Source organism: Cottoperca gobio, chromosome 9 (genome assembly GCF_900634415.1).
Source record: "Cottoperca gobio chromosome 9, fCotGob3.1, whole genome shotgun sequence".
NCBI lineage: Eukaryota > Metazoa > Chordata > Actinopteri > Perciformes > Bovichtidae > Cottoperca > Cottoperca gobio.
In genome coordinates this window covers 9,762,561-9,777,153 of record NC_041363.1, presented here as the reverse complement: position 1 = coordinate 9,777,153, position 14,593 = coordinate 9,762,561, and the positions used below count along the sequence as shown (strand labels likewise).

Below are 14,593 nucleotides of genomic sequence, written 5' to 3'. Positions count from 1 at the left end.
AAGAAGTCCCACCGTAAATAAGTTAGCTGCAAGGAAGTTGACTCATATTGCCATCCTTTGCAGTGCAAGAGAGAAATTAAACATTAATAATTCATCATTTAACATTACATCATTTTCGATTGCAACTTTCTGGGAAGTACTGTGTGTTACTGTTATTAGGCCTGCAGGACACCGGTACTTACAGAGAAGGGAGTCAGGGGGTAAAGACCCATTTTTGAGTAGAAACAAAAGCTACAGAAAGCAAAAAAAAACATGTTTATGGTCAAGTGTGTGAGTGTCCTTCTGTTCAGTGTAAAAGCACACACTCATGCTGTACAGTGCATGTTTCTCTTTGCAGACAGGAGCGGTTTTCAGTTAAGCCCCAGGGTCGCTGCACATTCCTGTCCTTCAGTCTTCAGACAGACAGTGCAGTACAGTATGTATGCCCTTGTTCCTCCACAGTGCATTATGATGTAGATGAATAAAACAAGCCTGTGTGTTACTGCCTATTTACAAAATCATGTATCCCTTAGCTGACAGAATATGCATGCTGCTGTTAAATTGAGCGGTGTGAATACATTTCCATGCATGAGTGAGAGAGTATAAATGTAAGACCTGGCAGCATGAGACGGAGCATTTTTATCAAAGGGGGTTGCTGTTGGCGCTGCCTCTTGATCTCGTCTTCCCCTCTAACTGCCGTGCGCCTGCTATCTCACAGCGATGCCACACAATGATAGCAGGCTCTCCTTGCTTTGAATACTCGCCTGTAACACTGCTGCCTATCTACACTCAGTGGGGTGCAATGACAATGAGTTTTTATTGCAGTTTTCCAAGTAGCAAGTTTCTCCTGAGATAAATCAGAGGAGTCATGACAGCATTAAAGGGATAGGACAGAAATATACAATATACTGCACAACTTTTCTTTCTTTTTTGTTGTTGTTGCTTTTGAGCTTAGAAATGGTCGTACACTTAGATCCCTCTATCCGTCAAGAAATTAAACTGCTCACAACTTACAGTATGCCCACACTATGGCCATAACATGTGAAGCGTCACAAGTAGAGTTAAAATGATTTGTTGAGCAATGCATAAATCCATCGACAGAAAATTAATCCACAACTATTTTCATAATCGACTATTTGCTTCATTAATTTTTCCAGCAGAAAGGCTAAGCATTCCTATGTTTTAACTTCTCAGCTTCTCTTTTCCAAGTAAATTGAACATTTTGAGGGTTTGGACTGTTGGTCAGACCAAACAAGACATTTGAAGACATCAGTCAGTGATGAGATACAATAATAGATAAAATAAGGAAATAATTGTTGGTTATTCAAGTAAAAATAAAGTTACAAATGTCAATTGAATAAATAAGACACGTATCAAGACCCCTCTCTGGGTAAAAGCATTACAAACTTTCATTAGACTAACTTAAATTGCCTGATCCCACTGGCATATTTTAATTTGTTATGAAAACATACATTTAAAATTAAAATAAGGTGAAATAATTTGTGAGATTTGTATTCACCAGCTGTCTGTCTCTCTGTCTGTCTGCATTCCAGTTTTTCAATGGTCATGGCCATGTAAGCCTTTCGCCCTGTGAGGCTGCATGTGCTGACTGGTTCCCTTATATATGTCTACTTGTCTTCTGGTTGACTGAATAGCGTCTGTACTCTGTTTTTGTGGGGCTTTCCTGGGTGAGAATAAATGACACATTCACAATAATGAGATAAGTACGTAAAGCTAAAAGCCCAAACAGTGCGAAAGTGGTAATTGTACGTGTTCAGACCATTTCAAAAATACTTTTACAACCGCCTGCAAATATCAGTTTACATGTCACAACAGTATATTTTCATTCACAGTTGCGAATCACAATAATCACTTTTCATACACAAACCCAGCATTCATCTGGGAGGACTTATTTTTCAACCGACTTGCTTCGGTTAATAAGCACATTCTTATCTGGAGGCTGCACAGCACAGCCAGAACAAGTGTCGGACACTGATAATCTCCTGGAATCAGGAGTGAGATATCTGTCTGAGTGGAGTTTCTTTTTCATCAGTTCTCCCAAACTCCCCCAAATGTGTCAAACTCATCAGTCCTTCTACCACCAGACTGCTTTTCTAACCTCAACTCAGTCTCCTCCAGAGATGGCAGGAATAATTCACTGGGGGAAATTTCAAACAAATATAGTCTAACTGTATAATTATTCCCCAAACTCAAAGTGCCACACGCAAATACACAATCACGCATCGATGCACTTTTGCATAATTTATATGAGGTCGTTTGTATTTCAATTAAATGGAGCATTTTTTCAGCACAGCAAACATTTAAAAAAGGTCTAAATGTCATAAAGTAGGAGAATAAATCCTGCTAATATGCTCAACATTGTTTCCACAGTGCTTACAAGCAATTTCATGCTGGCTCGATTCTTTCTCATTCCGCTTTAATTTTCCCACAATTTGTTAAAGATCACAGAAATGACTTTGGACAAAAGTTAGGCGTCAATAGAGAAAACACTCAAGTTCAAAACACAAGATTACTATAAATGCATATTTTTAATAAATGCATTCATGTCAGTGCATATGCTGTACTGAGATGTTACAGCTACGTGACAGCTGTCAACTCTCAACTCAGGAAAAGCCTGAGATGACCCGCATGGATTGATGTCTTATTCTTCAAAGAAAGAAAAACAACAGCAGCTGACTTTTGTCTCTAATAAGGCAATTTCCGGGGCAAGCATAAGAGTTTAAAAATAACTTGTTTTTATGACTTCATGGCCCCTCGCAAATGGAAACCGCTCATTTAGTATCAAGAATACAATTTACAAAGCACTTAACAGAACTGTAAACGGCCTTTCTGATGCCTGAAAAGCCTCGTCTGAGGATGGAAATCAATAACATCGCATCTCTCTTCACCATCTCTCTTCACTTTGTTCATCAGTCGTTTCTTTCTTTCCCTTTTAACATTAGATCACTGGATGAGTGTCCTAGTAGACTACCCTCAAACTCTCTAATCTGGTGATGTGATTGACATATACAGTGCGTAATTGCATGCAAAACTTCCTGCACATGTAAACAGACAGAGCAGAAAAAACACTGTTAAGACAGTTTCTTTAAACCAGATTTACTCAAAGCCAATTGTATCTACAGTAGATAGTTCAAACTGGGATAATCGTGCAAATCAAGTCAAAAGCCTTGTCACAATCCCATCAATTATCAAAGAGAAGGGACCCAAAGATGAAGTGAATAAGCGCCTACATCTCCATAGCATTAATTAGGACTTCACTCAGTAATTGGCTATCTGAAAATAATTACCATCAAAGTCTGATTAAAATCTCCATCAGTCTCAAAGTCAGTAGACTGAATGAGAGACACCAGCATCAAATTAAGGCGTGCTCCTTTTTCCAACGACGGCCACCGCGGTTGTCCCCTCATTTTGTTTTAATTGAGCGGCAGATATATGGGTAGTACCTCTGATTGGATCCGAGATGCAGCGCAGCATTGGAACAGTTGATTGAAAGTGACCTTGGTCTAATTATAATTGGTCTAATTATAATTTGCTGATTACATCCCTGCAGGAAATGTAAGAATAAGATGTTGCTGTGCTAATGACGTTAAGATTCTTCTGAATGAGTCCTGAATTCAATTGATTCATATCAGATAAGAAGAAACAACAACATTCTGTTATTGTCATCTTCAGCACGATTGAATTACTGTAAATGCGTTCTGGTTTTTTTTGGTGTATGAGATTGATCAATTATTTTAAAAAAACATGTGAATGTCTTTTTCCAACTGTTTTTTGACTCATTCTCTGTTCTCATTTCCACATTCCCCTGTTTTTCTCCCCCTCTCTCCTCTCCTCTCCGTCTGTCTCCCAGGGCTGAGGTCGTGCTGCCCTCCAGCTCCCTTCCTCTGAGCCAGGATGACATCATCACATAGCTGCCTCGTCCTTGGGAGTGCCTATTCATCACCCTGATCATCATCGACGGCATCAGCAGCATCACCTGCGTATGCGCACACATTTACACAAGCACATACACCTCTACTGCGAGAAGATAAAAGAGAAGAGAGCCTCCACCGGTTCTGCAGGATTACGAGCCTAAAGGAAAGAGGGAGATAACCACAGAGAGGGAGGGAGGGAGAGGAGAGGAGGGAAGATCCTGCTGGGGTAGGCAGAAACCCCTGACCTGTGCACTTCCAACAATACATCTCAATAAACCACAGTACAGACAAATGTGATGAGTCAGACTTAGTGGGAAAACAACAACATGAAAAGCAGGGGAGAGAAGTCCCCTCCACACCTCACGTCCCCCTCCACCTCGACATTTCCTGCGAGAAGAGCCGCACTTCCTCTCTCTTGATCACCAGCTAATCTAAAACTTCAAGAGCTCTGGCACTGCTTACTGTATTCCCGTTACTGGATGGTGCATGACTGCATATACCAAGGCCTTGATGTGCGGGAATTACAGCAGTGAAGTGGAGCCACACTAAGAAAACACAGCAATAAACAATGTTTCCACAACACGGGCCACTGTCTGCCTGCCCAGTCTGCTCCTCAGCGTAATGTGCTCACAGTACTTTAGCCGGATGTGCGTGTGTGTGTGTGTGTGCGTGTGCGTGTGTGCGTGTGTGTGTGCGCACAGCGTTTTAGAGCTGCTGTGCTCAGGTAGAATACATATACTGTAGCAGGTAGCAGTATGTTCTCCACAATTCTTTATCACACACTTTGAACGTCACAACAAGCATTCAATTAAACACCACTTCAGATCAAAGCTTCATTATAACATAGAACCATTTTAGGAAGCTGTACAGACAAGTTGCAGCCATATGAAAACCAAACCGCGTTGTTCTAGGACTAGATGTGAGAAACCGATGAAGGTTGGTGAAACCACTCTCAACCTTATGGCCTAAACGTGCGCCTCTTCTTTTGACATTAGTCACATATTCCTCCGTTTCTTCGGGCTTCCAGGTGTATTATCGTGAACAAAAAACAGCAGTAAACCACTCGTTGACATTCCCATCATCCATATTGCTCTTTGCAAGGTCTACAATAGTGAGATATAATATTTCAAAGTGTGTAAGGTAAAAAGAAACACTAGGAAGTAGGAAATGTTATGTGCATTGCTTTGATGAGAATTGGCCAGTCTTGTCATTTTAGCATTTTAACAGCAGTTTGAACACAACTCTTCATCATTATTAATACTACAGAGACCCAAAGTCTTCAATATTAAATAAATAAAAATACATTATGAAATAAGAATTTGTATGAATATATACAGATACAGTATATAAACATGGAATTATGAAATAATAATAATAATACACATAAGACACATTATTATATCCTATTTCTTTTCAGTTTACTGCAGGTAATCTTTATTTCATTTCAGAAGCAGCTTTAATTTCAGCCTGTACGTTTCCAAAGTCTCCTTTTATTTCAATAGGACCGTATCCGTACTGCTTCGTATTATCACAAAGTCTTTGTCAGTCAATCAAGACAAACAAGCCAGTTATGTAACTTTGCTCATTCAGACTAACAACAACAGCTAAATTAAAAAATGACTTCACAATAATGGGTTGAGTCTTAGACATGTATTGGGATTATTTATAATGTGTCCTACTTATTGAATCTATTTCCTTATATTGAAGACTTTGGGTTTCAATGTAATATGTATCTCCCTCCAAAGATGTCTGCGTTAATCGGAGAGTGACATTGAGCCAGCAAGAGCGAGGAAAGCTACAGTGCAGACTCACATAGTCATGGAAGGCCTTGGCCTCACTGGAGTGTTCGCATGAGTCTCTTCTCTCTGGAGCTGCACAGTACAGGTCCCAGAAAACACTGCAGCACACAAAGAGGCAGTCAGAGAGAAGCATGATGGCAAAACAGAAACATTCAAGCTTGACAGATAACAATAATAGTCCATTTTAGAGGCAGGGTAATCCAGCATCGCGGCAATAAGTACGATTCTATTATCATCATTGGAATTCACAACTTTAGGCGGTATGTTACAATTTGCAAACAGCTACCTGAAGAAGAGCTTTTGGGGACAATTAATGGGATGAAGATAAATTAAAATGGGAGGAGAAGGAGGGAGAATGATCATTTTAATTAATATTGTCAATGATGGAATGAAGAAAAACAGCATGAAGAGGAATGTAACTTGAATCATTAGACATAAAAACACTCACCACCACCATGAGTGGAGGAACCCCGGAGGTTCTCCTAATGTGATGTTCTTCTCCCATCGGATCTAGACAGACGGAGAATCAGAGAGAGAGAGAGAGAATGAGATGCCTCAGAAACATGTTATTTTATTAAGTATAAAAACATGTCCGACATCTGAATTATACCCATTTTATAAGGTTGGAGAGGGTGCAAGAGAATTCCAATAACATATGCCATTATGTAATTATATCATGATGCACATGCCTTGGAATCATAAGTGGATAAGTGAGTCTATGTATGCCTGAAAGCCTGTATATACACAAGTAGGTGAAAGAGTGTGTGTGCTAGTGTGTGTTAACGGAGTCAGGGGATATGCAGAGGCTAAGGTCAGAAACATGTACCAGCCTGAGGAGCCAAATCCAACCTTTGAATAACCCACTGCAGCCTTCAGCATGCTCCTCTACCACATTACCTGTCCGTCTGCTTCCAGTGTTTCATTCACTCTTTGCTTTTTTCTGACATTCCTTATAACTGCTTTTGTATCCTCTGTTCCTTCTTTTTCCTTCCTCAAAACCCTCATTTCTTTCTTCCTTTCTTCCTAACGCGTGTCCAAGTCACGTCTGAAGACAAAAAGGGTTTATAGGTGTTCCGAACGGCCACACTCGATAGTGGGGCAAGAGTTACTTTCCTTTAAAGGCTTTCGTGATGTTACACTTGTTCTGTACACACAAAGTGACAGAACTAATAGGAGAAGACAAAAAGAGAATTTGACTGAGAAGTTCAAATTCTTACATTATTTTGTGCAGTTACAGGCTACTTAAAAAAAAATCCTTCTCACAACTAGCGCATCTGCTGTGTATTAGTCCACCGAGTGGGTCCTGTATGCTATCAAAGTTTAGGGTTACATTAACAGCTCTGTCCTGCTATATTGAATTTGGGGAGGTTTACACCCCAACCCCAACCAAACTCTTTATCTGAGATAGTTGGACTCATACTAGACATGTTTTTTTCTTGTAATGTTATAAAGGGAAACATACTGTTAATATGAACCATAAAGCATTAGTCTAACCTCTGTCTTGCTGAAGTGGTGTACGTATGTAAGCCAAGCAGCTAAACAGGGAATTGAGAAGAGTTGGACCAACTTGTGAAGCTAACGTTAGCTTAATGAACTAACTAGCTAGAATCTGCTAGCGACAATTATCATATCAGGCAGCATAATTAAGGATTGCTGGCTTCATGAGAAGATACTTCAGCCTATCAGACACACAGGCCTACGGCAAATGAACAAAAAGAAAGGAAGTATTGTCTTCTGTCACTACTACAGTTTAATAAGTATTCCAAGGTTGTGCACGTAAACGCACTCATTGTCCTAAATCAAGGACCCATTGCTCCAACAATCACTATGAATTTTGAGTGATAACAGAAAGATTGACAGATGTAGCAACAGTAACTGAGGGGGGCAAAGCTTAGCAAATTGTTTTCAACATTGAGTGTGTTAAAACATAAAAGGTGTGGGTGAAGAAGACACCATCTGACAAACCTTGAATCATTTTGACACCTTAACACCTCGGTCAAGGTTAGTGACTAGCATGAGTGCTGACATCACCCACAGTAGGGATGATTTATGTTTTCAGATAACTGATGTCAACTGACGTGCAGAGACACACAAAGATACGCACACACACACACAGTGTGAACGGCAGCTGCCAGGCTTCTCCTATGAGACTATGACGCTATTGTTTAGTCTGCCTCTTCTCTCTATAAACAGACTTACATCACTCTGACTTTTAAAGTGATCTAATGATCATCTTTTAGATTTCCTTCACTGCAATGTTTCGTATGAGTAAAATAATAAGACTATTGTACCACCTGCTCTACTACCAGAGTGAACTTTCGCTAGAATAACAAGAACAGCTGAATCACTTTCAATCAGACCGTCCTGACCTCAGCTGCAGATCAGACGCAGTGACTTTTGAAGGAATGCCTTGCTTTGAACTGCCTCTCTTTGTTTATCCCACATGCTTTCAGTCAAAGTAGGAAATTCTAGTAAAGACATCGGTTAACTTGAAACATTATAGGCAGCCAGCAGTTTCCATTTACATCATGGGGTGTAAGGTAAATAAGGATATACTCCACTCATAATTGCTCAAATGGTACAAAAGATGCAGAACGGGCATGACATCCCTCAATTCTCACATTAAATTGTCTGTAGTTCAGTCCAAACACGACTGCAGTTCAGGTCAGGATACTTTTTAGCGGGTTCTTTTATTCCCCCCTTCATCTGGAAAGCGTAGAAGAAAACAGTATTGACTGCGCCCGCATATCCTGTCTTCTTGTGGTCTACACGCCTGGGAGGTTTGCACATTTACCTTCACCATGCTACAGTGACATGCCTTTAGCATGATTACTGGCAGATGTAGGCTGTGCCTTGCAGGGACTGCTCTCCGCACTGAGGACTGAGATTTAGGAAAGCTACCTTTACAGTTTCCATTTTACTATTATACATTTCAAACAAGTTATATTTCAACCGTTTTATTCTTTCTGTCCTGTTCCCCTCCCCCCCCCCCCCCCCCTGTGTATGCATATTTTTCTTGTTATTGAATGAGCCATCAATTTAATTTGACAGGGTTGCATGTTTTCTTTGTTTCCTGTTGTTCTGAGCTGTCTGTCTGATTTGGTTTTTACGTTCAGGTATTCGGCTCTGATTCGTCACTTCTCTTTCTGGGCTCTTGTTTCCTGAAACCTGGGATACATTGTAAACAGATGTGGATGCTAAAACGTGGATAACAGGCTTTTACAGCCATGTTTTACTCCACCCCAAAACTCCAGCAAGAGCTACATTATGGGGTTGTAATGTTTACCCTGTGTGTGTGTGCATGTATACTATGTGTACTGTATACAAGTGGCTGTGTTTATACTTGTTACACTCTTAGTTAATGCGTTCCCACACTTGAATGCGACGCTGCCTATCCCTTTCATCTGCCACATCTGTCAAAGAAAGAGCAAGTGATATGGCAGAGAGGAAAGGGTGTCAGAACGGCGTGTGTGTGTGTGTGCACATGTGTGCGAACACACACTAAAAGCCAGAGTGATGAGAATTGGTGCCAGCTGATGATGTAACCTTTTCCATCCCCCTCTCTTTGTTCTCCTCTTCCTCTGGCCGATGTACCACCGGCCTCCAGCCTCCGTCTCCTACATTGTAATTTACTGTCATTTACAGCGAAGCACTAGAATCAGCTGACCTCATTTTCACCCCGTTACCTTTTTACCTCTGCAGAATTTAAGTGAAGACAAGCTCGCTTCTCAGGGAAGAGTAGTCGAGAGATAGATCAAGAGGAGAGCGTAGAGATCACAAAGAGGAAGTGGAGGAATCAGAGAGGACAGGAGTGAGATAAAAAGAGATTGACTGAGACAGAGCTGCTGAACGGATCAGTGAATGATGTCAGTTGAAGACGTCAGCTCCGCGCCAAGCATCGTAACTCTCACTGTGCTCCGGCTCCAGTCCCGCTAAATGCAACACTAATATTAAAAACGTCTGCTGCTACTAACCTGTTGGCTCAGCAATGTAAGGACAGACTAATTCAATTAGCTGCTTCACTTACTGGACACAGGAACTGAGACAGACCACCTTTCAGAGTGAACACATAAAGTACATGGCTGTACTCTCGATACGTGCAATTACATACACCATCTCGGCGACTTACCTCTGAGAGGAAGGTCTGTGCTGACTTTTGTGCGCCTACATGCAGCAGGTACTCGTACACATACAGAGCTAACCTGCACACAAAGATAAAGAACACAGGGGGAGGAAATGGATTAGTTTGATCATCAAGGTCCAAAAGGTTAACAACAGATGTTAGGTGAGTAACAAATGTGAAAATGTAACATTATATGAAGTGTGAGACAGTTAGGACATTTGAAGCTTGAGTTTGAGCTTTTTCTAAATTTCCAGTTCCAACTTTGTTGTTATTGCTTTGGGACTTAAGACAATTATACCACCTACTCCATATTTAAGATAAATCCATATTTAAGAGGGAGTTTCTCCTAGGGTTGCCTAAAAATAAAGACGAAGGAGCCTACGCATGGATACGAATTGCCAAGCAGCTCCGAAATGCAATGTGCAATGATGTGTGAGGGTGTCACAGTCCGTTACAAATCTCATGAGAAACAGAAAGACACACACCGGCTAAGGAGCCCTAATCTCCTGGATGCCAAACAACAGTCAGGGCAACCTTTTAAGACATTTGAAATTCACCCGACGTTATGATAAATGTAAAACCCACCTGTTTGAAGAACAAACAGCATGGTGATAAGAGTACACTTGGTGGGACTGCACTGTAAAAACACCTCATCCTCGGGCTCTCCACAGACTTTATCCCATGGCTTTGATCACAGTAAGAATTAATTACAGGCTTGATTTGTTAATCAATTCTCCTCCCAGTGTGTCTGTGCTGGTACTAACAGCAACTTAGAGAAGAGGTGGAGTGATGATCTACTAGGTCTATAAATACAAGATAAACATCGATCCACAGGAGATCAATAGTAGATCACACTGATTCCTAACAGTACCCTGCAGATTTGGACAGGAGTCTGATGTACCGACATACAGTCACGGTGCGTGAATAATGAGATGTTTGTAGTGAATTTAACAAAGGGGGCAACGAGCAGGTACATTTGTGCTTTATGTGCTGAAATGTACTGCATATATCATGTTAGAAAATACATTCTGGGTTAGAAGTTGGTGTAATAAAGCAAGACCTCAAGTGTGCTAAGCAAATTGTTGGTAACATTTGGTCATATAGAAATTCAACTTATGATTATTTTCATTCCTGATTAATCTGCCAATCAATTAATAAATGTATCGTCATGTATAACATGTCAGAAAACTAACACAAATGGTGACATAGTGAAATGTCAAGTGTTGTCAGACCAAAAACCCAAATATTCAAAGTTTAATATTATATAGAAAATAAATTCTCACATTTAAAGAAGTGGAAATGAATGCATGTTTGGCATTTATGCATGAAAAATGATTTAGTGGGATCACTGTAAATTGACTAATTGATTGCTTGACTAATCATTTCAGCTATACATATAGATACAATATATAGAAAACTAAAGTTGAAGATGACACAGTGCAAGCTTTGACCTGGAGCTCGTTGTGCCTGTGTGTACGTGTGACGCTTATGATTGTGTATTGTCATGCGTGAACGATGGTCACACCGGGACATCAGCTGTCCTAGAACCTCGTTGAAAAGCTGCTACCAGGCTGCTGTAGCCGATACACACTCCTCTTATATCGAGGTAAAAATAAACTCCCCAGACAGCCCTGTCTGCCTGTCTGAAGATGATGGACTGCACACCTTTCTGCTCTGCACACAGGTACTCTGTCTCCTCACCCCCTCCTCCATTTCAATCTCTCTTCTTCATCACTTTCATCCCCAGTATCCCCTCTTCCTCCTCCTCTCTCTCTGTGCCCTTTCTGTCTTGATGGCGCTGCTTCCTTCTTGCACTCTTTTTGGTAAGAGGCTATGTTTGTTAAATGATGAAAGGATGAAGGGGAAGCAGCAGCAGAAGCTCTTCCTCTCAATCCTTACCTCCCTCTTTCCTCTCCTTCCTCTCTCTCCGTTCCCCCCGTGGCCTGGCAGTTATGTTTAACCAACGAGATAGAGAGAGACTGTTTCACAGGGACAAGGTTAACAGAACAGTGAGAGGCTTGACAAAACTCTTAACACCTCGACAACAGAACATGAATAAAAGATGCGGCCATTTTTTTTTTCTTCTTCGAGGAACTGTAGAACTCTGAACATTTCTAGGTACAAGCTCGCACTGTCGCTCTGTTCTGCATTGTTTTCCTGTCAACCTGTCTAAATCTGTCACTCCTGTGAACCCTAACATCGGCTATCAACATCAGTACAGAACTATTTATTAATACTAAAAGATCTCATGTATTTGCAATGAATACATTCACAGTGATTATAACAATCTGCACGAATGAATTCATTCTAGCTTGTCCTCAGTCATGTGTCTATTACCACACGAAAACACAGCCTCGCTCAGTAGATGAAAGGATTGACCTGTGATTGATTTCACTAGAGCTGTAAGATGTGACCTTTGGCCCTGATATCTAGAAAAGGTCGAAGGAAGTGAGGAAACCCAGTAAAAGGTGGAAGCATGAGGGCAGCGGTGGGGAGAAAGGTGATTTGATGAAAGAAAGAGAAACGTTACAGGCTATCCAAGGTAAGCAGGTTTTGGAGAAAAGATGAAAGGTAGGGAAAAGGGACGCTAATTCATTCACTGCTCCTGACCTTAAACACAATGCACTGGCGCTGGCAAAAAGTAAATACATAAATCAGACTTGAACCACCTTCTTCCTCCAATCTCTTTATACATTAAACACACCAGAAGGCAGAGCTGAAACATGACTGATAAGCAGACAGCAAAGCAGCAGAAGAAGGTACTTTGTTAGCATTCAATATCTATTGAACTTTAACTCAGAAACTACTAATTTCCTCAAAGATGAGTGATAGGCTTTGAAAACACGAAGCCCCCTCATGCTGCTCTTTCATTGTTCACTTACTACTTGTTCAGCTGAGCTTCCTGATAAAAAAAGAAGAAGCTCCTAACTATGTGGAGTCAAAATACTGAGCGGAGATAAGGTTTGAGGATCAGAGCACAGTTCAAGGTTGACACAATAAAGTGGAAGCATTACAAAGACTCTCTTGGCATTAAATAAACTGTCACTTTGAATAATCTTAGCATTAGGATTTGAGGTAAAAGTGCTAAAACTCAGGCAGGCAATGCATTTCTAACGGTTTTTTACTCCATATTAGTCTCTTCACATTAAAGCTCTTTTGGTGTTTGCCCTTGCCGTCGGACACACAACAGAAAATTGAAGACATTTTTTATTTCCTACCCGTCAGCTCTGGCAATTTGTGTTGTAAATAAGAACCACTTTACATTAATCACAACTGCAACCACGGTGATTGAAGAGATCAGGTGCCTCCCACTTTGTGTGTGTGTGTGTGTGTGTGTGTGTGTGTGTGTGTGTGTGTGTGTGTGTGTGTGTGTGTGTGCGGGTGTACAAATGCATGTGTGTGTGTGTGAGGTAAGGGTAATGAGTGGGTTCAAGTGGAGAAGGTGTGGCAGAGAAGAGAGGTTTAAAGATCCACACCTGACCCTTTTCTCCTTCAAATTCCAGTAGTTTTGTATTCGGTGAGCAACATTTAATTGAATTCATTTTTGCAACCGATCCCGACAGCTCCTGTAAGCCTGCGCAAAACCAGACAGCCGGCGAGCTTCAACAGAGGCCGAGCTCAGCTTAACGAAGGCATCAGGAACAAACAGTGACCAGCATGTATGTTGCTTTGTTACTGAGCCGTACAGAAAGGAGAGCAGGGAGATACGAAGTAGCTCGCAGCTCAACCACAACCTCAGTTTAAGGCAAAGACATGAGCTGATTTTCCAAGATCAGCATTTAGGAGGGACAAGTAGATCGCTGCTAATCAATTTACTGCCATGGCGATCAAAGTCTGGCTGAGCTTCAAATGACAACAGACAATGGCTTCACTGATTGGATTTGCCTGTTATAGATTAGCTCCAGATTATTTCACCCTTGTTAAAGATGAAATGGAAAAGTAATTATACTTCTGATCTGAATCGGCATGTTAATTGACATATTTACAAGACTTGCTACTGTGCTGACATAGCCTAATAACACATATTTAAAAAGTAATAAAATCCTAAATGGAAAAGCAAATTACAATAAACCAGTAATACCTTGCTCCCACAGTTCTTTAAAATGTCCTTATTCCATAGTATTGGTAAAACTGTCTGGTGCAAGTCACAGTTTTCTATTGTAACTACACATATTTTTCTGTATAAGCCATAAAAATAGAGACAGTCGCAACTCACCCCCTTTAAGTAAGATGCTATAAATCTTCCATCTTTGCCCAAATTAAATTCTGGTGTTGGGTGTGGGCAGTGGTAGGAAATCATCTCTACCCACAGGAAATGATGAACACAAACTGTCTCCTAAGCAGCATTTACAGATTTCTCAACCGCTAGTTTAAATTCTTCTTCAATACAGCATGATGTTCATTTAGTAAATGATGGTCCCATTTAGAGTAAAATAGACAATAAAGCAGGGTATGCTTTAGGGCGTTGCTACATTGTGATTCGCTACCATGGTCACCTGTCAATCAGGATAGAGGCGTAGCAATGCCTATCCCTCCCCAGCTCCACCCTCTTGTCAAAATATGGTCACTTCTGGCAAAAAAAACAAAACAAGATGACGACCAAAATGTCAAACTTGAGGCTTCAAAGCGGTAGTCCTCAAAGCAGTGGGTGACATGACGGTGACTCCTGGACTACTAACCAACATGCAAAGTGAGGCTAATGATATCGTATGACTATACAGATGTAGATATGACTTTGTGACTTTATTTGCACATTG

General features: G+C 40.8%; 1 protein-coding gene across 4 annotated transcripts in view; it reads right to left on the bottom strand.

Annotated features, from left to right (window-relative positions):
* Positions 1-14,593, bottom strand: part of ssbp2a (single stranded DNA binding protein 2a) — a 49,774-nt gene that overhangs the window by 17,122 nt on the left and 18,059 nt on the right. For all 4 annotated transcript variants that reach the window (XM_029439232.1, XM_029439235.1, XM_029439233.1 and 1 more), the window contains exons 2-4: positions 9,843-9,915; positions 6,162-6,223; positions 5,727-5,811 (exon numbers count right to left, since the gene is read on the bottom strand). In XM_029439232.1, coding sequence (XP_029295092.1) covers positions 5,727-5,811; positions 6,162-6,223; positions 9,843-9,915 — 220 coding nt within the window. The remainder of the gene's footprint in view (positions 1-5,726; positions 5,812-6,161; positions 6,224-9,842; positions 9,916-14,593) is intronic.